This window comes from Triticum aestivum, chromosome 1D, assembly GCF_018294505.1.
Source record: "Triticum aestivum cultivar Chinese Spring chromosome 1D, IWGSC CS RefSeq v2.1, whole genome shotgun sequence".
In the NCBI taxonomy this organism is placed as follows: domain Eukaryota; kingdom Viridiplantae; phylum Streptophyta; class Magnoliopsida; order Poales; family Poaceae; genus Triticum; species Triticum aestivum.
Genome location: NC_057796.1, coordinates 448152414 through 448174910, shown reverse-complemented (window position 1 = coordinate 448174910; position 22497 = coordinate 448152414). Strand labels below are relative to the sequence as shown.

General features: G+C 49.7%; 1 protein-coding gene across 1 annotated transcript; it reads left to right on the top strand.

Moving 5' to 3' along the window:
• The first annotated feature begins 11500 nt into the window (after positions 1 to 11500).
• LOC123174323 (bidirectional sugar transporter SWEET6a) lies at positions 11501 to 13642 on the top strand. The gene is made up of 5 exons (XM_044590033.1): positions 11501 to 11686; positions 11807 to 12023; positions 12122 to 12283; positions 13026 to 13145; positions 13229 to 13642. Exons 1-5 carry the CDS (start codon positions 11607 to 11609, stop codon positions 13391 to 13393), a joined length of 744 nt encoding a protein of 247 aa, XP_044445968.1. The 5' UTR covers positions 11501 to 11606; the 3' UTR covers positions 13394 to 13642.
• Positions 13643 to 22497: the final 8855 nt, after the last annotated feature.

The following is a 22497-nucleotide window of genomic DNA, read 5'->3' as shown; positions in this document are numbered from 1 at the left end:
CGTGGGCCGGCCCGCCACCTTTTGACCAAGTCAAACGGGCCGGCCTTTTCACAGGAATGGGCCTCTGTTGGGCCGTGCCACGTGTCGCCGTATCATAGGCGCCTTCGGTCCAATGAGCGGATGACATCTGTCCCAACGGTGAGCCGACACGTGTTTCCTCCAGCCAATGATGATCTTACACGTGGAAAATCCCCATTGGTCGGGGCTGTTAACGGGTTATCGGATCCAAAACCCGACCCGATAGCTTAACGGCGTTCCGTTACGGTGGATGCCACGTGTCGGTCACCCTTGACGAAAGCACTTCTGTGACGCGCGATTTATCGTCATGGAAGTGGACACTTCCGTGATGATAATTTTGGTAATGTCATGGAACACTTCTACGACAGCACAGGTATGACTATCTTGATTCTGTCATAAAATCGTCATGGATGTACATGCATGACAAAAAACGCGACCTACTGTGACAAACACGTATCATCACGGAAGTGTATTTTTTTGTAGTGAAAGACATTAAAAAGATGAAGCATATGAGGCACCCTTAATTCCATTTTTTTGTAGTTTTCTTTTATAGACTAAACTAGTGATAAAACAAGAAACTAAAAGATTTGATTGCAAGATCTAAAGATATACCTTCAAGCACTCACCTCCCCGGCAACGGTGCCAGAAACTGCTTGATGTCTACTACGCAACCTTCTTCTTGTAGACGTTGTTGGGCCTCCAAGTGCAGAGGTTTGTAGGACAGTAGCAAATTTCCCTCAAGTGGATGACCTAAGGTTTATCAATCCGTGGGAGGCGTAGGTTGATGATGGTCTCTCTCAAACAACCCTGCAACCAAATAACAAAGAGTCTCTTGTGTCCCCAACACACCCAATACAATGGTAAATTGTATAGGTGCACTAGTTCGGCGAAGAGATGGTGATACAAGTGCAATATGGATGGTAGATAAAGGTTTTTGTAATCTGAAAATATAAAAACAGCAAGGTAACTAATGATAAAAGTGAGCGTAAACGGTATTGCAATGCTAGGAAATAAGGCCTAAGGTTCATACTTTCACTAGTGCAAGTTCTCTCAACAATAAGAACATAATTGGATCATATAACTATCCCTCAACATGGAACAAAGAGTCACTACAAAGTCACTAATAGCGGAGAACAAACGAAGAGATTATTGTAGGGTACGAAACGACCTCAAAGTTATCCTTTCTGATCAATCTATTCAAGAGTCCGTAGTAAAATAACACGAAGCTATTCTTTCCGTTCGACATATCATAGAGTTCGTACTAGAATAACACCTTAAGACACAAATCTACCAAAACCCTAATGTCACCTAGATACTCCAATGTCACCTCAAAGATCCGTGGGTATGATTATACGATATGCATCACACAATCTCAGATTCATCTATTCAACCAACACAAAGTACTTCAAAGAGTGCCCCAAAGTTTCTACCAGAGAGTCAAGACGAAAACATGTGCCAATCCCTATGCATAAGTTCACAATGTTACGGAACCCGCAAGTTGATCACCAAAACATACATCAAGTAGATCACGTGAATATCCCATTGTCACCACAGATAAGCACATGCAAGACATACATCAAGTGTTCTCAAATCCTTAAAGACTCAATCCGATAAGATAACTTCAAAGAGAAAACTCAATCCATTACAAGAGAGTAGAGGGGGAGAAACATCATAAGATCCAACTATAGTAGCAAAGCTCGCGATACATCAAGATCGTGCCAAATCAAGAACACGAGAGAGAGAGAGAGAGAGAGAGATCAAACACATAGCTACTGGTACATACCCTCAGCCCCGAGGGTGAACTACTCCCTCCTCATCATGGAGAGGGATGATGAAGATGGCCACCGGTGAGGGATCCCCCCTCCGGCAGGGTGCCGGAACAGGGTCCCAATTGGTTTTTGGGTGGCTATAGAGGCTTGCGGCGGCGGAACTCCCGATCTATTGTGTTCCCCGATGTTTTTAGGGTATATGGATATATATAGGCGAAAGAAGTCGGTCAGGGGAGCCACGAGGGGCCCACGAGGGTGGGGGCGCGCCCAGGGGGGTAGGGCGCGCCTCCCTGCCTCGTGGCTTCCTCGAAGCTTCCCTGACGTCTACTCCAAGTCTCCTAGGTTGCTTCCGTTCTAAAAATAACTCTCCCGAAGGTTTCATTCCGTTTGGACTCCGTTTGATATTCCTTTTCGTCGAAACACTGAAATAGGCAAGAAAACAACATTTTGGGCTGGGCCTCCGGTTAATAGGTTAGTCCCAAAAATAATATAAAAGTGTATAATAAAGCCCATTAAACATCCAAAACAGAATATATAATAGCATGAATACTTCATAAATTATAGATACGTTGAAGACGTATCAGCAACGATCAACGATTAGTGTCATGTCTCCTTCTGTCACTGAGATTGAGCACCTCAAAATCGAACCCATCACAAAGCACCTCTGCCCATTGCAAGAAAAATCAATCTAGTTGGCCAAACGAAACGATTGTTTCGGAGAAGAAATACGAGGCTATAACAATCACGCATAAAAGAGTTCAGCAAAGACTCGAATAATATTCATGGATAGATCTGATCATCAACTCACAATTCATCGGATCCGAAGAACCACACCGCAAAAAGCCATTACATCAAATAGATCTCCAAGAACATCAAGGAGAACATTGTATTGAAGATCAAAAAGAGAGAAGAAGCCATCTAGCTACTACCTACAGACTCGTAGGTCTGTGGTAAACTACTCACGCATCATCAGAGGGGCAGGGGTGATGATGAAGAACTCCTCCATGATCGTTGACCCCTCCAGCAAAGTGCCGGAAAAGGCCCCTAGATTGGATCTCGTGGTTCTGGAACTTACGGCGGCTGGAATTGTGTTTCGTTGACTCCCCTAGGGTTTTTGGGATTTTTGAGTATTTATAGAGCCGATAGTCGGTGGAGAAGCCTCCCGTGGGCCGCACAACCCATCAGGCGCGCCTGAGCCTTCTGGCACGCCCTGGTGCCTAGTGGGTCCCACGGGCCTCCTCTCGTGCACTTCTTTGGCTCCCTGGGTGTCTTCTGTCCAGAAAAAATTCTCCAAAAAGTTTCGTGGCATTTGGACTTCATTTGGTATTGATATTTTGCAAAGTAAAAAACAAGCAGAAAACAACAACTGGCAATGGGCACTATGTCAATAGGTTAGTCCCAAAAAATGATATAAAGTTGCTAGTAAATGAATATAAAACATCGAAGATTGATAATATAACAGCGTGAAACACTAAAAAAATATATAGATACGTTGGAGACGCATCAATGTCTTGACGGTAAACATGAATGTTCACACAATCTTCTTCTTCAAGACATGCTTGCAATAGGCTCAACTCTCACGCGACCAATCTTTGGATAAATCCATGAATAGCACCTTCGTCAACACATATTCTTCTTCTAATAACCTTGAAACCAACAAATGGTCTTCAAGCAATACCTATGGACAAACCCTTCAAATATAACTCATGGCAACCATTAGTCCATAGAGATTGTCATCAATTATCAAAATCAAACATGGGGGCACCACATGTTCTTTGAACTGCCGCTGCTGCAGCTGCGACTGCTTGACCTTGTTGTCGGCCTTGGTTCCTGTGTTGTGGTCGAAGCAAGTTTTGGTGCCCAACCTCTTGGTGGCCACAAACCTTGGTGATGACAGGGGCGGCTGGATGCACCGATGAAAGGTGCGTAGGGGTGGCTGGAAACAGGGTACGAGGTGTCGAAGTCGCCTCCTCGCGAGCGTCGTCGCGGCCGCTGTTGACTTCCTCGCCCGCTTGCCAACGGCTGGAGCAGCGAGAGGGCGACCTGCCGGAGCCGGAGTTGCCGTGGTCTTTCACCGACCTTGTTGCAAGCCTTGGTTGCCGGTGTGGTGGCCCGAAGCAAGTTTTGGTGCCCAACCTCTCCCTTTGCGGACGGCGGCGCATGGATCGGCTCCGGTGGCGATGGAGGAAGAATCTTGTGGCTCCATTCTGGCCGGAATCAGTGGCATTGTTGGTGGCGGCGACGAGAATGGGCGGCGGCGACGGGAAGTAATGTGCTAGGGGGGAGGAGGGTGTGCAAGTTTTACCCTGGGAGGTATTGATAAAGCACATTTGAGAGAGTTGGGGTCACTTTTGCGGTCGACTCTTAATTTTTTTCTTCCTTTAACAGTTTGAGAGATTGCTTAGGTGTGGTAGAGGAGTAAAATGAGGAGTTATAGGTTTTTAGAGCATCTCCAACAGGTGCCCTAGATATGGCGCGTGCAGGAAAAAGGCGTTTTTGCGCGCGCGAGCCGGTTTGGTGCGTTCTAGCAGGCGCGGGAAGTCCGGCGCGCTACAAAAACTGCGCGCGCGCGTGAAAAAGCGGCAACGCATGCGGCGTCCAGCGCGCTCTATAAAACCGCGCGAGGGCGCCCGCCAACTGCCGTCTCCGTCGCCTCTCTCTTCCTTCGTCCTCGCCTCTGCCGGTGCCCTGCCGCCGCTGCGCCCTTCTTCCCCGCCTCCAGCGCCCGCCACGCGCCCGGAGCAGCTCCGGCTACCGCGGCGTCTGTGCCCGCCCCTCCGGCGTGTATTACGTAGATATCCGCTCCGATGATACATGCCTCGGCCTCGAGATGTTCGAGACCGCCCACGAGGCCGTCCTCGCGTACGACGCGGCGGCGTGGCGCCTCAGGAGGCCACGAGCGCAGATGAATTTCTCAGACGCGCCAGCAGGCGCAGGACCTCGCGCCTCCGCCGCGGCTAATCACGGCGGAGGACCGCCGCATCCAGCGGAGGCGAGAGCACCGCCTCCTCATCGCCGAGGCGGATGAGCACGCCATGGCGGCATGGCGCGAGCGCTTCCCAGAGGATGTCGCCGCCGAGAACGAGCTCTGGGAGCAGAGGAGGGCGCAGCGAGCCACGGATCTGGCGGACAGGCGTGAGCAGAAGACACTGGCGAAATCTAGTTTTTCGTCGTTGCGTTTTATCTACTATATTTGCATCGTACTATCGTTTTTATTTGTATCATATGGACTACACGTGGTGTTGGGCTTGAACTATGCTATGAATTTAAACTATATGTTGTTTCATATTTTTTGTATGTATTGCATCGTAGTACGGGTCGCTCGCGCACGCTGGATTTTGCAGCGCGTGCTGGAGCTATAGCCGCGCGTCATATTTTGCAGCGTCTATTGGAGCAAACAGAGTATGTAGCAAAAAAACTACCACATTATAGGCTAGGTCAATAAAAAAACTACCACTTTTCTTGATGCTTCAAAAATCTAACACTTTTTTGGTTCGCTGTTCGAAAAAACTACTGATGACTATGTTGGTTAACTTTAAACGTTATTATGACAACTCGGGTCCACTCGTCAGGTTGACCATTATGTTTGACCGTTAGGTTGACCATTGACAGGTTATGACAGGTGGGGCCTAAATATTTTTGGAAATGCAATAGGGTCCTTAAAATAAAAACAAAAGGCAACCAGTTCCCTGAAAAAAAGCAATCGGGTCCCTTAAAAATAAAAAATAAGCAACCAGGTCCTCGCCCGCGAGCTCGTTGCCGGAGCCGACGAAGGGACCTTTGCTGGTCAGCCGGGCGGCGCGGGCCTCCCCATGGCACGAAGCTCCTCGTCGTCTCTGCTACAAATCCACATCGCCCCGGCGAGCCGCTCCGAGCCACCCATCCGCCGCCCTCCTTCCATCTTCTCCCGTCTATGGACGCCGCCACCTCGTCCGGTAGCGCCGGCGCCATTTTCCTGCACTTCGGCCACCAACGAGCCGCTCCGAGCCGCTGCATCCGCCACTCTCGAGCTTGCCTGCCCCTCGCTCCTGCAGCTACTACCTTCACGCTGCAAGGGCAGTAGCAGTAGCATGTCGTCTCTATGCGCCTCCCTCTCCCCCATGGCGGTGCTCCCCATCGCGAAGAGGTTGTTGGCCCAGACCTGACGCCGAGTACTTTCTGGCGACGGTGATGACCGACGACGAACAACGACAAAGCAAAGCTGACTCGTGATCGACCACCCGTAGTGTAAAGCTAGCCAAACTAGCAATCGATCCTTTGCTTGGAGTTGCACGTAGGAGCTAGGCTGGCTTCAACAGAGAACTTGCGTACGTACACGCTTACGATCAATCTCTCTGGAATACACACGCGCAACAGGAGTCGACAGATTAGATAGCTACGGGAGCGTGTCGCTCCCGTTATTTTCCTTTGTATTGATTTCAACTCTCGGTTGTTTACAGGGTCCTTACATGTATATATATGTAGGAACTAGACTAGGTAGCATGACTAAAACTACTCCTACTCGGTCACGTATATGCAAGTCCTATTAGGTGATGGTCAGCTATTCTATCCGGACACCTGCGTACACACGTACGGGAGAAACCACGTCGGGTTTAACTCCAACAATCACCCCCTAAACACGACGTCGTCACGTCACAGCTCCGACGCTGATCCTTCTTTGCATCTTCGAAAACTTCTCTCGGTCCAAAGACTTGGTTAGCATATCCGCCAACTGATCATCGGTGCGAATGTAGTTGACCTTCATCTTACCTTCTTCCATACAGTCCTTTATGTATTGATACATCGTATCAATGTGCTTGCTCCTTTCATGCCGCACTGGATCCTCGCGTAGAAAACTTTCAGACTTGCTGTCAACATTGAGCACCACTTGTTTCGGATCTCGATCCATGAGATCACCGTGTAGCCTCCCTAGCCACACACCTTGACACACCACAGGGGCCGCTGCAATATACTGTATTGCGTCAACTGCGGATACTTTACTCTTCTTTTGCTCATCTCAAGACGAGGTTCCATTGAAGCATCAATTGGATTGCAATCTTTCATGCCACGGCTTTCAAGTAGCTTTCTTGTGTATGCCTCCCGGCATAGTGTGATTCCCTCCGTCTTTTGATGTACCTCTATCTCAGGGTAGTAGCTCAAAAGACCGAGATCATCCATCTTGAAAAGCTCTTTCATCTGTAGCTTGAACTTTGCAATCAACTCTTCATCTGCTCCGGTAATTAATAGGTCGTCGACATAGATGCCAACTAGTAGACGATCCCTTCCTTCACCTCTCTTGTACATTGCATGTTCTAGTGGGGCTTTCTCAAATCCAAGAGAAATCATCGTCTGATCAAGTTTGATGTTCCACGCACGAGGGTCTTCCTGTAGCCTGTACAAGACTTTATGTAACTTCAGTACCTTGTGTTCTTCTCCCTCTTTGATGAAGCTCGGTGACTGATTCACATACACATCTCTTTTCAACTCGCCATTCAAAATCACGGATTTTACATCCATGTAATGTACTTTCCATGATTCCTGAGCCGTGAGAGCGATGAGTAATCTCACCGACTCCATCTTTGCAATGGGAACAAACACTTCTTCGAATTCCACACCTTCCTCTTGCATATACTCTTTGGCTACAAACATTGATTTGTGCTTCATGCACCCTTCAACATCTTTCTTGACCTTAAATTCCCACTTGAGCTCCATAGCCTTTTCATTGTTGGGAAGATCCACAAGCTCCCATGAATTATTGTCATGGATCGACCCCAACTCTTCTTTTATAGCATGACGCCAACACTCCTTCGTATTTGCGTCCACAAATTTCGCCGGTTCCTCGGTGCTTTCTAGACACCGTCGCCCACTCCGTTTCATTTTTGCCGGGTCTATCGTCCGAAGAGTCTTCTCCGAATATGGGTGTAACACCGGTTGTAGCAGTACAGGTGTAGGTGGCGTTGTCCTCGTCTCTTGTACCTTCGGAGACGACATTATTTGCATGGCTCCTTGTACCTTCAAGAGTAAATCCTCACCGTTTGCTTCGCACATTGCTTTTGGCAAAGCTAGACTTTCATCCCCAGGCACGGACGTTACCTTGCCGTTCCCGTCTTCTTGCATTATAGTGGCCAAGCATGGCAAAACTGTACGTATATGCGCTGGTAATGAACCTTGCATATCTCCTGGATCACTTGCAACGTCACTAGGTGTAGATGGCCCTAGCTCACCACGTGAGCCACCAAGCCCTCCTGTTGGACTTGTTTGTAGCCCACCATGCGAGCCTTGTCTTGTGGCTAGGCCACCACACGTAGCTGCCTTGGAGGCTCCTTATGCAGCACTCGCTGTTGGGTGCGAGGCGCCCTTACTCCGCACAAGGGATCCAGCTTTGGTGCCTGCGGCCGGTGCTTTCGGCCTACTCAGCGAGACACCACGTCCAGTGCTATTTTTGTGGCCACCTACGGACCTTTGAACAGCACAAAGATTACTTCTTCATGGTCGAGCACACGCAGCTATTGCTGCATCCGCTCCAGCAAAGTTGGCACTTATGCCCGTAACATCGACATAAATTCCGGAATCACCCCCCCCCCCCCCCCGCGCATCTGTAGCTTCGACACGAGTTTCCGAACCATAATCTTGATGGCAAACTTTTTCTTCTGCAAGCTCGACAATTTCTTTAGTCAACACTTGTGAGTCTGGATCCTCCTCGTCCACGAGTTCGCTCATCAACATCATGTCACCATCATCTCCTTGCTGGGCCATGAGCGCCTTCTGCTTCGGTGCTTCCTCGTAGTCAGCCTTGAAGTGGCCGAGGAGTCCACAGTTATAACACCTCACTTTCCTGATGTCAAACTTTCTCCTCGGTGGTGGTGCAGCCTCATTGTCTGACTCGTCGTTCGAGTCGGCGAAGTTCTTTCTCGCCGAACGCTGCTTTCCCTTCTTCTTGCTGCTGCTCGTGGATCCCCCTTGCTTTTTGAGGGCGATCCACTGCGCCTTTGTGAGCATCACAAGCTCGTCGTTCCTCCCGTCCCCAAGACTGTACCGCATCCGCTCATCGTGAGCCTTGTACCGTCCGACAAGATCGTCGATGGAGAGTGTCGCGAGATCGACGCACTGCTCGATCGCCGTGACAATTTGCAGGTACCGGGGAGGGGCCGCGCGCAAGAACCGCCGGACAACCGAGGTCTCCGTTAGGTTTTCTCCAAGCGCGCGAATCCGATTGACGAGAGTAGCTACCCGTGAAGCGAACGCATCCACAGACTCATCGTCGCCCATGACTAAAGTCTCGTAATTCCTTAGGAGAGTTTGGAGATTAGCGTGCTTGGCGCGGGTGTGTCCCTTGAACATGAGTTTCAGCATATCCCACACCTCCTTCGTCGTTGCTTTGGCAATCAGGTGCTGGAGGACATCCGTCGGCATCACCAAATAAATCGCCGACGCCGCTTGCCGATCCTTCCGGTGCTCGGCTCCCTCCTTCTTGAACGCGTCGCCTCCGGGATCCACCACGTCCCATAGCTCGTTGGCGTGGAGACCGCACTCCATGAGGGCCTTCCAGACCTCGAAGTTTTCGCGATCAAACCGTGGATACAACAAACTCGCCGGAGCAGCAATTACTTTAGCCGCACCGGAGTACTCCGCCAGCTGCTTGGTCTTCTCGTCATCCGCCATGATCCTCCGTTACTAGAAGATCAACCTTGCTCTAGATACCAATTGTTGGCTCAGACCCGACGCCGAGTACTTTCCGGCGACGGTGATGACCGACGACGAACAACGACAAAGCAAAGCTGACTCGTGATCGACCACCCGTAGTGTAAAGCTAGCCAAACTAGCAATCGATCCTTTGCTTGGAGTTGCACGTAGGAGCTAGGCTGGCTTCAACAGAGAACTTGCGTACGTACACGCTTACGATCAATCTCTCTGGAATACACACGCGCAACAGGAGTCGACGGATTAGATAGCTACGGGAGCGTGTCGCTCCCGTTATTTTCCTTTGTATTGATTTCAACTCACGGTTGTTTACAGGGGTCCTTACATGTATATATATGTAGGAACTAGACTAGATAGCACCGAACCAACTCGGTGACTAAAACTACTCCTAATCGGTCACGTACATGCAAGTCCTATTAGGTGATGGTCAGCTATCCTATCCGGACACCTGCGTACACACGTACGAGAGAAACCACGTCGGGTTTAACTCCAACATGATACCAATTGTTGGTCCAGACGCTACGCTGAGTACTTTCTGGCGACGGTGATACGGCCGACGACGAACGACGACGAAGCAAAGCAACGCTGACTGTCTTGGTTCCTGCTCCAAGCTGGCTCAGCCCAACGAAATACTTTACGCCGAGATGCACGGTGTACCAAAGTGCAAAGGTAGCCTTCTGCTAGTCGATGAACTCCTGATCGATAGCTACGGCAAGCAACACCAGAAACACGTGAGGGTACACTACGGCCAGCCGGCCGGAAACCAAACGCCACCACGCACACAAAGCCAAGGTATTGCCACACGAACGTGACGTTCCTGATTCTTTATTGCTTCTGATCGGTACAAGTTTACAAGGCTGGTTGCACGTATATAAATAGCACTAGCAGCTAACTAGACCAATCTTACTCGGAGGCTAGCTCCAGCACTATTCGGATACGTACATACATTAGCAACTTGGACACGTATCAATATTGGGAGGTTGTGTTCGTGTTTAATTCCAACAGAGGTGAGCAGGCAGGCGGCGGCGCTGGCCTCCCCATGGCACGGAGCTGAGCAAGCATGCGGCGGCGCTCCCCATGGCGTGGTGGTGGCCGGCTCTGGCGCCGGCGGCCGTGGCTGCGGGCAGCCGTGGTGGTGCCGGCCATGGCTGGGGAAAGACATCAGGGAAGAAGATGGAGAAAAGAAAAATAAGGGAGAGAGAGAGTGGGCGCTTACATATGGGACCCATATGTACATTAACGGTTAAACAAACAGTCAATAAACGGTTTGTTTAGAAGGGCCCAACATGTCATAAACCGGATTAATTCTAAATTGCATGATCATTTGGGTTTTTTAGAACAGCGAACCAAAAAATTTGTAGGTTTTTGAAATATCATGAAAGGTGATAGTTTTTTATTGACCTAGCCTATAATGTGGTAGTTTTTTGCTATATACTCGAGAAAACACCGAGCGCAAAAAAACGCTATTTTGATTATGTATAATTATTTTAGCGCGCCGCGCAACCCCGCGCTTTTTGGAGATGCTCTTAAGCAATTGGTTAGAGATGCTCTTACGTTGTTGGGAGAGCTCGTGCAACGTACGTGCATTTTTAGCAATCCCTTGCCGTCGCATGATAGAGCTCGTGCAAACTTTCTTCGAAGTATATCATCTCATAGCGAAGCCGGGAGCTTGAATACACTCGTGACGCGAGCACGGCGTCCAGTCAGGATCGCAGGTTGCTCAGTTCGTTGGACTTCAACTCCGATCGAAATTTGAACGGAGGAAGAGTAACCAACTCTTAACCATATCGTATAAGAGATTTAACCACCTTCCATAATCTGTTTGGATTTCTTCCGGTACGACAATTCATGTTGAACTTGGACCGTAGGGAATATCTAACTCCTAGCCATATCAGAGCTTACCTCCATTTGTCAAACAAACAAAAAAAATCGTATTTTACCTCCACGTCAGGAAAGCCATATCCGATAGTAACTCCTTACTTGGGGAGGACGAACCCGCCACCCACGACTATATAAGCTCTGCCCGGCCTCCCTGTTTCAATCACCCCGAACCCCATTCCCCATTCCCCATTCCCCATTCCCCATTCCCCAAGTCGTTTCCTCCAGTCGAGCTGTGTTCCCGGCGATCAAGATAGCAAGATGGTTTCCGCCGACGCCGCCCGCAACATCGTCGGCATCGTCGGCAATGTCATCTCCTTCGGGCTCTTCCTCTCCCCTGTGTAAGCCGCCACCCTCCTCTCGTCCCGCTGCCGCCGCCCGCCGCTGGTCTAATCTAATCTATGCATGGAAAGTAGTTGCCGGTAACAACTGGGGTATGGATCTGATGCTTGTCTGTGCAGGCCGACGTTCTGGCGGATCATCAAGGCCAAGGACGTGGAGGAGTTCAAGCCGGACCCCTACCTGGCGACCCTGCTCAACTGCATGCTCTGGGTCTTCTATGGCCTCCCCATCGTCCACCCCAACAGCATCCTCGTCGTCACCATCAACGGGATCGGGCTCGTCATCGAGAGCGCCTACCTCATCATCTTCTTCATCTACGCCACCAGGAACACACGGGTACGTAGTATTTCTGTCTCTTTTCGGCGTTCATTTCTGTATGTATACAAGATCAGCCCCTAGCTAACCCATGCATGCCCGTGCGTGCGCAAGTGCAGCTGAAGATGCTCGGCGTGCTCGCCGTCGAGGCCCTGTTCATGGTGGGCGTGGTGGCCGGCGTGCTCCTCGGCGCCCACACCCACGAGAAGCGCTCCATGATCGTCGGCATCCTCTGCGTCATCTTCGGCTCGGTCATGTACGCCTCCCCGCTCACCATCATGGTACGTGCTCGATCCATCGCTTGATCCACTCTTCAATCCTCGATCCGTTTGTTTCTATTTCTATATACGGCGGCGTTGTTTACTTTGGAATACAATTAATGGGAAAGGATAATGTACACGCACCTTCCTATTTTAAGCATCGTATCAAACCTGTCTAAACAAACGTGCTGCCTTTTTGGACAAATCGTCATGATCTTCACACACCCAATTTCTTTTACATGATGCTGCCTTGCATGTATGTTAGGTCAAAAAGCATACAGTTTATTCACCACAATAGGTATCACACAGCCCAGACGTGTCCTCTGCTTATGTATATTTGCATCCCGTGTAGCCAGCCAACCATGCTTTCTGTTGCTCTCGCCAAACTCTCGTGTTGGCTGTTGAGTGACGGGAAGGATCGGAAAGAACGGTTCACGACCTGTGATCTAGCACTTCATCAGATATGTGTGATGCCTAGGGATGGGATGCATGCCTATAGTGTTGTAATCTTTGCATCTTGTGATCCTTCCCTTTTGCAACTCTATGAGGTGATGATATCCTTATTAATGAGAAAGGGATACGGTACCAGCCACCAACATTGGCTCCATCCCGTGGGTCATGCAGTCCAGGTGTAGAGCTCAACAATATATGGCTGCTGTTAATTAGCCAGTGAATATGTTTCCTCATTAATCTATACCATATATATACTTAATGAGACGTGTGCTTTTACTAACTGGTGAACGTAATATTGTGCTGCTTGCAGGGTAAAGTGATCAAGACTAGGAGCGTGGAGTACATGCCATTCGTCCTCTCCCTAGTGAACTTCCTCAACGGCTGCTGCTGGACGGGCTATGCGCTCATCAAGTTCGACCTCTACATCACGGTCAGTACTACAATCGCATCTTCGAAACGCCAGAGAAACGATATCTCCATGCATCGATCTAACTATCTTTTGATTCCGTGCAGATCCCCAATGGCCTCGGTGCCGTCTTTGGCCTCGCCCAGCTGATCCTCTACGGCTGCTACTACAGGTCGACTCCCAAGAAGGGCAAGAATGTCGAGCTGCCTACCGTCAAAGTCACAAAGAACAGCGTTGGCGGCGGCAGGGTCTCCGTCACCGTTGAGAAATAAGCTTGGCTTGCAGCAGCAGGCCCGCCGTCGCCAAGTGATCCAATCAAGCCTGCGGCAGAGATTTTTAGCCCGTGATATTTTGAGTAGTAGTTAATTTAGCACAAGATATTTTGAGTAGTTAATTCCGGATGATGGTGCCGGTATCTGTTAGATAGTTTGAGTGTGCCTGTTCTTTAGTTTCGTGAAACATTCTCGTCTGCCCTAGTGCAAATTCGAAGTAACTATATACTCCAATTGCAAATTATACTATATATGTGCCTGCGTGATATGCATGATATGGATTGTTAATTATGGCATGTTACGATAAAATCGACCTTTGGTTGGACCGGCCAACATGAAGTGTGGTGATTAAGTATTTTCTAGGAGTGTTCTTTTTGTTGGGCCTCATTGTATCTGGGTTTATCCCTGGCACTTGGAGTCCATAATTACATCTGCTATCTTCCATCCCTAAAAAAAAATCTGCTATCTCCCATAGAAGCGTGCATACAGTCTACAACCAGCACCTTGAATGATTTGTTGCTAAAAAACGATAATTATGCAAAACAAGATTTAAGCCAATAGTTGTAGCAATACACTTGAGCGTGAAACTACTCCCATCTTGTTGCTCTTGCTCAGACGTTCAAAAACTGAGACCTCTTTATTACATGTATATGTTTCCCTTACAATATGATCCTTTGTCCAAGCTCTTTTCACAACATGATCTTCTTCTCTGAGCCCGAGACTTCCACTAAAAAACTCTTCATCCCATGGACTAGCCGATCAGAGGCATTTCAGTAATAAACCCATACAGATCTTTGTTGCGTTGATAAATGATTTATAATCGAGCAGGGATAATATGCTTAAAACCAAAGGTGGCAAGTTGGTTTAAACCCCTCTTGGATGGTTCCTTCTTTAGTATAGTGAGTAGTTTTATATTGGAATAAAAATGGCACTATAACATGCTGTGCACCTGTTGGAGTAGAAAGGTTTGATGTGTGGCGGTGCGAGTTAAAAGCAAAAAACCACCACATTTGGGGCTTCACTTGCGAAAAACTACTTGGTTCCTAGTTATTTTCAAAAGTCACCGCGCATTCAGTAAATATTTTGCAAAAAGCACTGATTGGGGGTTTTGTCTCATTTGATCACTTTCTGACAAGTGGGACTGGAGTTTAAGGAGTAAACTAACAAAAACAATTACATAGACGCCCATGAAACTAAAATAGAAAAGCAATCCGGCCTATCCCTGCTCCCTATCCGATCGGAGGAGGCAGTTCTCGCCACTCCCGTCACCACCATCGGATCCCGTTGTCGCTGCCGGAAGCCCGTCGCCGGAAGCTCCGCCCAGCCCTGTCGCTGTGCTCCCGGAGCTCCCCCCGGCTCCTGTCACCCCCACCGGCTCCCGTCGCCGTTGTTAGAAGCTCCACCCGGCCTTGCCGCTGTGTTGCCTGAGTTGCGCCGACCGTTGAGCAGTCTGCCTCGCTTCCTACTGCTGCCTGCTCTCCTCGTCCTTGCCATGGCAACAGCTGGCCGTGCACTTGGCTCGTCCGGGCACTAGCGGTGAGCAGCAGCCCGGGCACCAGCGGCGAGCAGCAGCTGCGGTGGGGAGCCGCGGAGGCGAGCAGCAACAACCGCGGCCAGCCACAATGGCGATGGGTTGCGACGAACAGCAGTAGCTGCAGCGGCGAGCAGCACCAGCCGTGGGCAGCCGCACACTCAGCAGTTGCGGAGGCAGCATGCAGCAACCGTCCTCAGGTGTTCCGTGTTCGTCCATGTGCGATGTTTGACGACAACCAACTGGGAACAAGGACTGGATTGCTTTTCTGTTTTAGATCCAGGTGTGTGTGTAAACTTTTTGCTAAGCCAACTTCTGACAATCCGGCCCCATTTGTCAGAAAGTGATTAATCGGGTTAAATCATCTGATCAGTGGTTTTTGCAAAAAGTTCACTGAATGCATGGTGACTTTTGCAAATAATTAGGCACCGGGTAGTTTTTCGCAAATGTGGTGGTTTCTTGCAATTAACTCATGGCGGCGCAGGTCGGCTGGCAATGGTGTGGCGCCAATCGTGGCCCTCTCCGCCGTCGTCGGCGATGGTGGCACTCGCGTGCCGGTCTCCGTGAGGATGAGGTAAAGGACATGCGTCATTGGCATTCGTTGGGTTGCACCGTTGCGGCCAGCGGCCTCCAACACAAATGTGCATGGACATGGAGGAAGCTCGACGACAATAGAGGTGTGTAGTTGCCTTCCTCAACGATGCCCCGAAAGGATGACGGGTTAGGTTGTCGCGAGACGAGGTGGTTGTAGCGGCAGCCTTCTCTTGGGTATTGCGTGTATACGATGAATTTTTTATCTGGTTGTAACCCACCATCCAACACATGTCCTCTCTCTAGAGACATTAGTAGATTGTGCAGCGGTATCCTAGAAAGTGGGCCTTGTGCTCCCTCGGTGCTGGACCCGACTAGCGAAAAGGTGTGAGCTAGTAGAGAGGTTTGGGAGTCAATTGCAAGAAACTACCACATTTGTGGCCACTAGTAGAAAAAGGGGCTTTTACCCCCGTTGGTAAGGGCCTTTTGTCCCGGTTTTCGAACTGGGACTAAAGGGTCATTACTAAAGCCCTAACCCTTTAGTCTCGATTCTTACACGAACCGGGACAGAAGGTCCTCCACGTGGCCGCTGCTGCCAGCCCAGGCAGGGGGGCCTTTGGTTCCGGTTGGTGACACCAACCGGGACCAATAGGTAGGGCCTTTTGTCCCGGTTGGTGTCACTAACCGGGACCAATAGGCATCCACGCGTCAGCATTTCAGGGGCTGGGGGTTTTGTTTTTTTTGAAAGGGGGGGTTGGGGGTTTTTGGGGGGTTAATTTAGGTGTTTCATATATTGTGTTAGCTAGCTAATTAATAGAGAGAAGTGTCCTCTCTTATCTCCCTGCTTGGTCGACGCTACGTACTATATACGTATGGAGAGGACTAAACACGCTAGCTAGTAAGCAAATGAAGGAAACAGAAGATCGTCATGAACATATGCATACAAAGAGAAGTGATATCGACCACCTCTCCTTCTCCAGAGATTGGTCGAACAACAAGTTCTCGTATATCTATCTGACACTACCGGCTACATATATACAATAATTATCTCTTACAATATAATCTCCTAATTAAATTGTAAGAACACAGGGTCCACATAGTATTCTCCGTTTTCAGCGATCACGTGGTCAAGGAAGAATGCCGCCAATTCCTCTTGAATTGCTCGCATACGATCTAGTGCTAGGAGTTCATCCCGCATCCGAAAGATCTAATTTGAAGAAGGGGGTCAATACATATATATATGAATAAATGAAACTCGACACAAATGATGGTAATAAAATAAAAATGTGAATATTATTGCTTACGCACTTCATATTGTTCGTCAGAGTAGCCCCGCTCATAGGTCGTGTGGCGGATAGACTCGCAAACGTAGTATCCACAGAAATCATTCCCTTGTTCCTGCCACAACCACTTTACAAGAAATAGAGGTCAATCTAACTGATAAGCAAGCATGCTAAATGGTATTGATGAAACTAGCGCTTGAATCACTAGGAGATGTGCGGAACATGCTACTATAGTACTTACTTTCGGGTGTCTAAATTGCAGCTTCTTCGGCAGTCCCGGAGCTTTTGTGGTGAATTTTCTCCAAACCCTGCCAGACAAAGAAAACAATTACTTGATATCAGGAAATGAACAAAGTTGCTGATATGATGGATAATGATCGATTTAACTTACTTCTCGAGCATTTGAGTCATGTCCGCATAGTCCTGGGGATCTTTTCGTCTCGAGTCTAAGACGGTTACTACTCCCTGCTCAAGCTTAATCTCTAGGAGAATATAGTGGAAGCTGCGCATGCATGCATAAGTCATCAATTACATTACCATAACCTGGACTAATAAGGGAAACCGAATATGCACAAGACAGTAACACTCACTTGAAGTTGTAAGGAAAGACTATTATATCTTTGTTTTGATTTAATGCCAACGATCGTAGCAAGTTGGCCTCGGCTTCTTTGGCATGTTTTTCAACCGTATATGCATCTATGAGATTTGTGTTAATGAACCCAATATCACCGATTTGTCTTTTCTTCAATTCGGCGATCTTCAATCTGCATAATATAGTGAGGATAATTATAAATACATGCAGTGAAAGAGCTGACCTATATAGAGAGACTTAATGACAGAAGTAGTACTACTTACAGACAGTAGCAAGTGATCGTTGATTTATCGAGGGCCTTTTGATTGAAAAACTGGAAGAACTCCTCAAATGGAACATTCAGCAGTTCAATTCCAACGAGGTCATGCTCCGGTTTAACTCTCAGCGTCAAAGTATTCATCCCATCAGACTCTCTGCAGGTTTTCATGTACCAATCATGTAATCTTCGCATCATCGTTGTTAGAGATCTTTCATCTTTGACGAGAGGCTTCCCGTAATGGTATTTGTGTTCGTCCACCTCCATGATTTCATAATGTACATCGTCGGGCAGGTAATCTCCAATATTGCTATAACCAGGCACAATCCTCGGATCATTAGCGACGATGTCGCTAGACACCTTGAGCGGGGGGCACGATTTGTTCGCTTGTTCGCCGAGCTGGGCAATTTTTTTCCCAGCTCGTCGTTCTTTTAACCTTTGATCACTGACAGTACTTCCCGACCGCTCCGTCGACAAATGTCTTTGCAATAATGCGCTCATAGTTGCCTTTCGGCGGAGACTTTGGTGGTTTTGTCAGGGCAGCCAGAGTGCGCTTCGCTTTCACCGGCTCTACCTTCTCCTCCGGAGGTGGATGTTGTTGGAAATATGCCCTAGAGGCAATAATAAATGGTTATTATTATATTTCTTTGTTCATGATAATCGTCTATTGTTCATGCTATAATTGTATTGTCCGGAAATCGTAATACATGTGTGAACACATAGACCACAACGTGTCCCTAGTAAGCCTCTAGTTGACTAGCTCGTTGATCAACAGATAGTCATGGTTTCCTGACTATGGACATTGGATGTCATTGATAACGGGATCACATCATTAGGAGAATGATGTGATGGACAAGACCCAATCCTAAGCATAGCATAAAAGATCGTGTAGTTTCGTTTGCTAGAGCTTTTCCAATGTCAAGTATCTTTTCCTTAGACCATGAGATCGTGCAACTCCCGGATACCGTAGGAGTGCTTTGGGTGTGCCAAACGTCACAACGTAACTGGGTGACTATAAAGGTGCACTACGGGTATCTCCGAAAGTGCCTGTTGGGTTGGCACGGATCGAGACTGGGATTTGTCACTCCGTGTGACGGAGAGGTATCTCTGGGCCCACTCGGTAATGCATCATCATAATGAGCTCAATGTGACTAAGGCGTTAGTCACGGGATCATGCATTGCGGTACGAGTAAAGAGACTTGCCGGTAACGAGATTGAACAAGGTATTGGGATACCGACGATCGAATCTCGGGCAAGTAACATACCGTTTGACAAAGGGAATTGCATACGGATTGATTGAATCCTCGACACCGTGGTTCATCCGATGAGATCATCGTGGAACATGTGGGAGCCAACATGGGTATCCAGATCCCGCTGTTGGTTATTGACCGGAGAGGCGTCTCGGTCATGTCTGCATGTCTCCCGAACCCGTAGGGTCTACACACTTAAGGTTCGGTGACGCTAGGGTTGTAGAGATATATGTATGCGGAAACCCTAAAGTTGTTCGGAGTCCCGGATGAGATCCCGGACGTCACGAGAGGTTCCAGAATGGTCCGGAGGTGAAGAATTATATATAGGAAGTCCAGTTTCGGCCACCGAGAAAGTTTCGGGGGTTACCGGTATTGTACCGGGACCACCGGAAGGGTCCCGGGGGTCCACCGGGTGGGGCCACCTGTCCCGGAGGACCCCGTGGGCTGAAAGTGGAAGGGAACCAGCCCCTAGTGGGCTGGGGCGCCCCCCTTGGGCCTCCCCCCTGCGCCTAGGGTTGGGAACCCTAGGGGGAGTTCCCCCTTGCCTTGGGGGGCAAGGCACCCCTTCCCCCCACTTGGCCGCCGCCCCCCCCCCCATTGGATCTGATCTCCAGGGCCGGCGCCCCCCCCCAGGGGGCCTATATAAAGGGGGGAGGGAGGGCAGCACAGAACAGCCTTGGGCGCCTCCCTCCTCCCCTGCAACACCTCTCTCTCTCTCGTAGAAGCTCGGCGAAGCCCTGCACGAGACCCGCTACATCCACCACCACGCCGTCGTGCTGCTGGATCTCCATCAACCTCTCCTTCCCCCTTGCTAGATCAAGAAGGAGGAGACGTCGCTGCACCGTGCGTGTGTTGAACGCGGAGGTGACGTCCGTTCGGCACTCGGTCATCGGTGATTTGGATCACGGCGAGTACGACTCCGTCATCCACGTTCATTGGAACGCTTCCGCTCGCGATCTACAAGGGTATGTAGATGCACTCCCTTCCCCTCGTTGCTAGTACACTCCATAGATGCATCTTGGTGAACGTAGGAAAATTTTAAAATTATGCTACGATTCCCAACAGATGTTTCTTTGCTTTCACCCCTTGAAAGAAGTTTGTCACTTCGGCTCGCACGATCTTCGCGTTCTCCTCCGGGGTCCTCTCGTATGGTAACTTCTCTGGAGTCTTCAGAGAAGGACCGAATCTGTATTGCCTCCCGCCTCTGGCAGGTGTACTGCTAGACTCCGGCAGAGCAGATGGAGCGGCTGCGGCTGTCTTCTTTCCTTGCTTACGAGGCGGAGGAGAAGGACTACGACGCGCCGGAGCAGCCGGAGCGGCGGCGGGTCTCTTCCGCCCTTGCTGACGAGGCGGAGAAGGAGGAGGCTGGCTGCTCTGGCACGCCGGCGCAGGCGGAGAAGGAGGCGGAGTGCCGCCACGCGCCGGAGAAGGAGGCTGAGTGCCCTGATCACTCGCCGGAGGAGGAGGCGGAGTGCCGCCACCCGCCGGAGAAGGAGGCTGAGTGCCCTGATCACTCGCCGGAGGAGGAGGCGGCGGAGTGCCCTTACTCGCCGGAGGCGTCCAGTTTGGAAGGTTAATGAGCTCCTTCCGCCATAGGCACGGAGTCTTCAGAGCTAAACCCAGCCGAGTCTCCCCTTCACCGGTAGGGTGGTCAAGCTGGAGGTCCTCAAATCCCTCCGTTATTTCATCCACCATCACCCTAGCATATGTTGGGAATCGTAGCATAATTTTAAAATTTTCCTACGCTCACCAAGATGCATCTATGGAGTATACTAGCAACGAAGGGAAGGGAGTGCATCTACATACCCTTGTAGATCGCGAGCGGAAGCGTTCCAATGAACGTGGATGACGGAGTCGTACTCGCCGTGATCCAAATCACCAATGACCGAGTGCCGAACGGACGGCACCTCCGCGTTCAACACACGTACGGTGCAGCGACGTCTCCTCCTTCTTGATCCAGCAAGGGGGAAGGAGAGGTTGATGGAGATCCAGCAGCGAGACGGCGTGGTGGTGGATGTAGCGGGTCTCGGCAGGGCTTCACCGAGCTTCTGCGAGAGAGAGAGGTGTAGCAGGGGAGGAGGGAGGCGCCCAAGGCTGAGATATTGCTGCCCTCCCTCCCCCCCCTTTATATAGGCCCCCTTGGGAGGGGGGCGCCGGCCAAACCCATCTAGGGTGGGGGCGGCGGCCAAGGGGGGTGCCTTGCCCCCCAAGGCAAGTGGGAAGCCCCCCACCCTAGGGTTTGCAACCCTAGGCGCATGGGGGGAGGCCCAGGGGGGGCGCCCAGCCCACTAGGGGCTGGTTCCCTTCCCACTTCAGCCCACGGGGCCCTCCGGGATAGGTGGCCCCACCCGGTGGACCCCCGGGACCCTTCCGGTGGTCCCGGTACAATACCGGTAACCCCCGAAACTTTCCCGGTGGCCGAAACTTGACTTCCTATATATAATTCTTCACCTCCGGACCATTCCGGAACCTCTCGTGACGTCCGGGATCTCATCCGGGACTCCGAACAACTTTCGGGTTTCCGCATACACATATCTCTACAACCCTAGCGTCACCGAACCTTAAGTGTGTAGACCCTACGGGTTCGGGAGACATGCAGACATGACCGAGACGCCTCTCCGGTCAATAACCAACAGCGGGATCTGGATACCCATGTTGGCTCCCACATGTTCCACGATGATCTCATCGGATGAACCACGGTGTCGAGGATTCAATCAATCCCGTATGCAATTCCCTTTGTCAATCGGTATGTTACTTGCCCGAGATTCGATCGTCGGTATCCCAATACCTTGTTCAATCTCGTTACCGGCAAGTCTCTTTACTCGTACCGCAATGCATGATCCCGTGACTAACGCCTTAGTCACATTGAGCTCATTATGATGATGCATTACCGAGTGGGCCCAGAGATACCTCTCCGTCACACGGAGTGACAAATCCCAGTCTCGATCCGTGCCAACCCAACAGACACTTTCGGAGATACCCGTAGTGCACCTTTATAGTCACCCAGTTACGTTGTGACGTTTGGCACACCCAAAGCACTCCTATGGTATCCGGGAGTTGCACGATCTCATGGTCTAAGGAAAAGATACTTGACATTGGAAAAGCTCTAGCAAACGAAACTACACGATCTTTTATGCTATGCTTAGGATTGGGTCTTGTCCATCACATCATTCTCCTAATGATGTGATCCCGTTATCAATGACATCCAATGTCCATAGTCAGGAAACCATGACTATCTGTTGATCAACGAGCTAGTCAACTAGAGGCTCACTAGGGACACGTTGTAGTCTATGTATTCACACATGTATTACGATTTCCGGACAATACAATTATAGCATGAACAATAGACAATTACCATGAACAAAGAAATATAATAATAACCATTTATTATTGCCTCTAGGGCATATTTCCAACAGTCTCCCACTTGCACTAGAGTCAATAATCTAGTTACATTGTGATGAATCGAACACCCATTGCGTCCTGGTGTTGATCATGTTTTGCTCTAGGGAGAGGTTTAGTCAACGGATCTTCTACATTCAGGTCCGTATGTACTTTACAAATATCTATGTCTCCATTTTGAACACTTTCACGAATGGAGTGGAAGCGACGCTTGATATGCCTGGTCTTCCTGTGAAACCTGGGCTCCTTCGCAAGGGCAATG

What these genes read in the sequence shown, in the direction of transcription:
- LOC123174323 (XM_044590033.1), top strand. Translation starts at nt 11,607, where the DNA reads ATGGTTTCCGCCGACGCCGCCCGCAACATCGTCGGCATCGTCGGCAAT. An exon ending in CCTCCCCGCTCACCATCATG is followed by an intron (nt 12,284 to 13,025) that starts GTACGTGCTCGA and finishes TGCTGCTTGCAG; the next exon opens with GGTAAAGTGATCAAGACTAG. An exon ending in AGTTCGACCTCTACATCACG is followed by an intron (nt 13,146 to 13,228) that starts GTCAGTACTACA and finishes GATTCCGTGCAG; the next exon opens with ATCCCCAATGGCCTCGGTGC.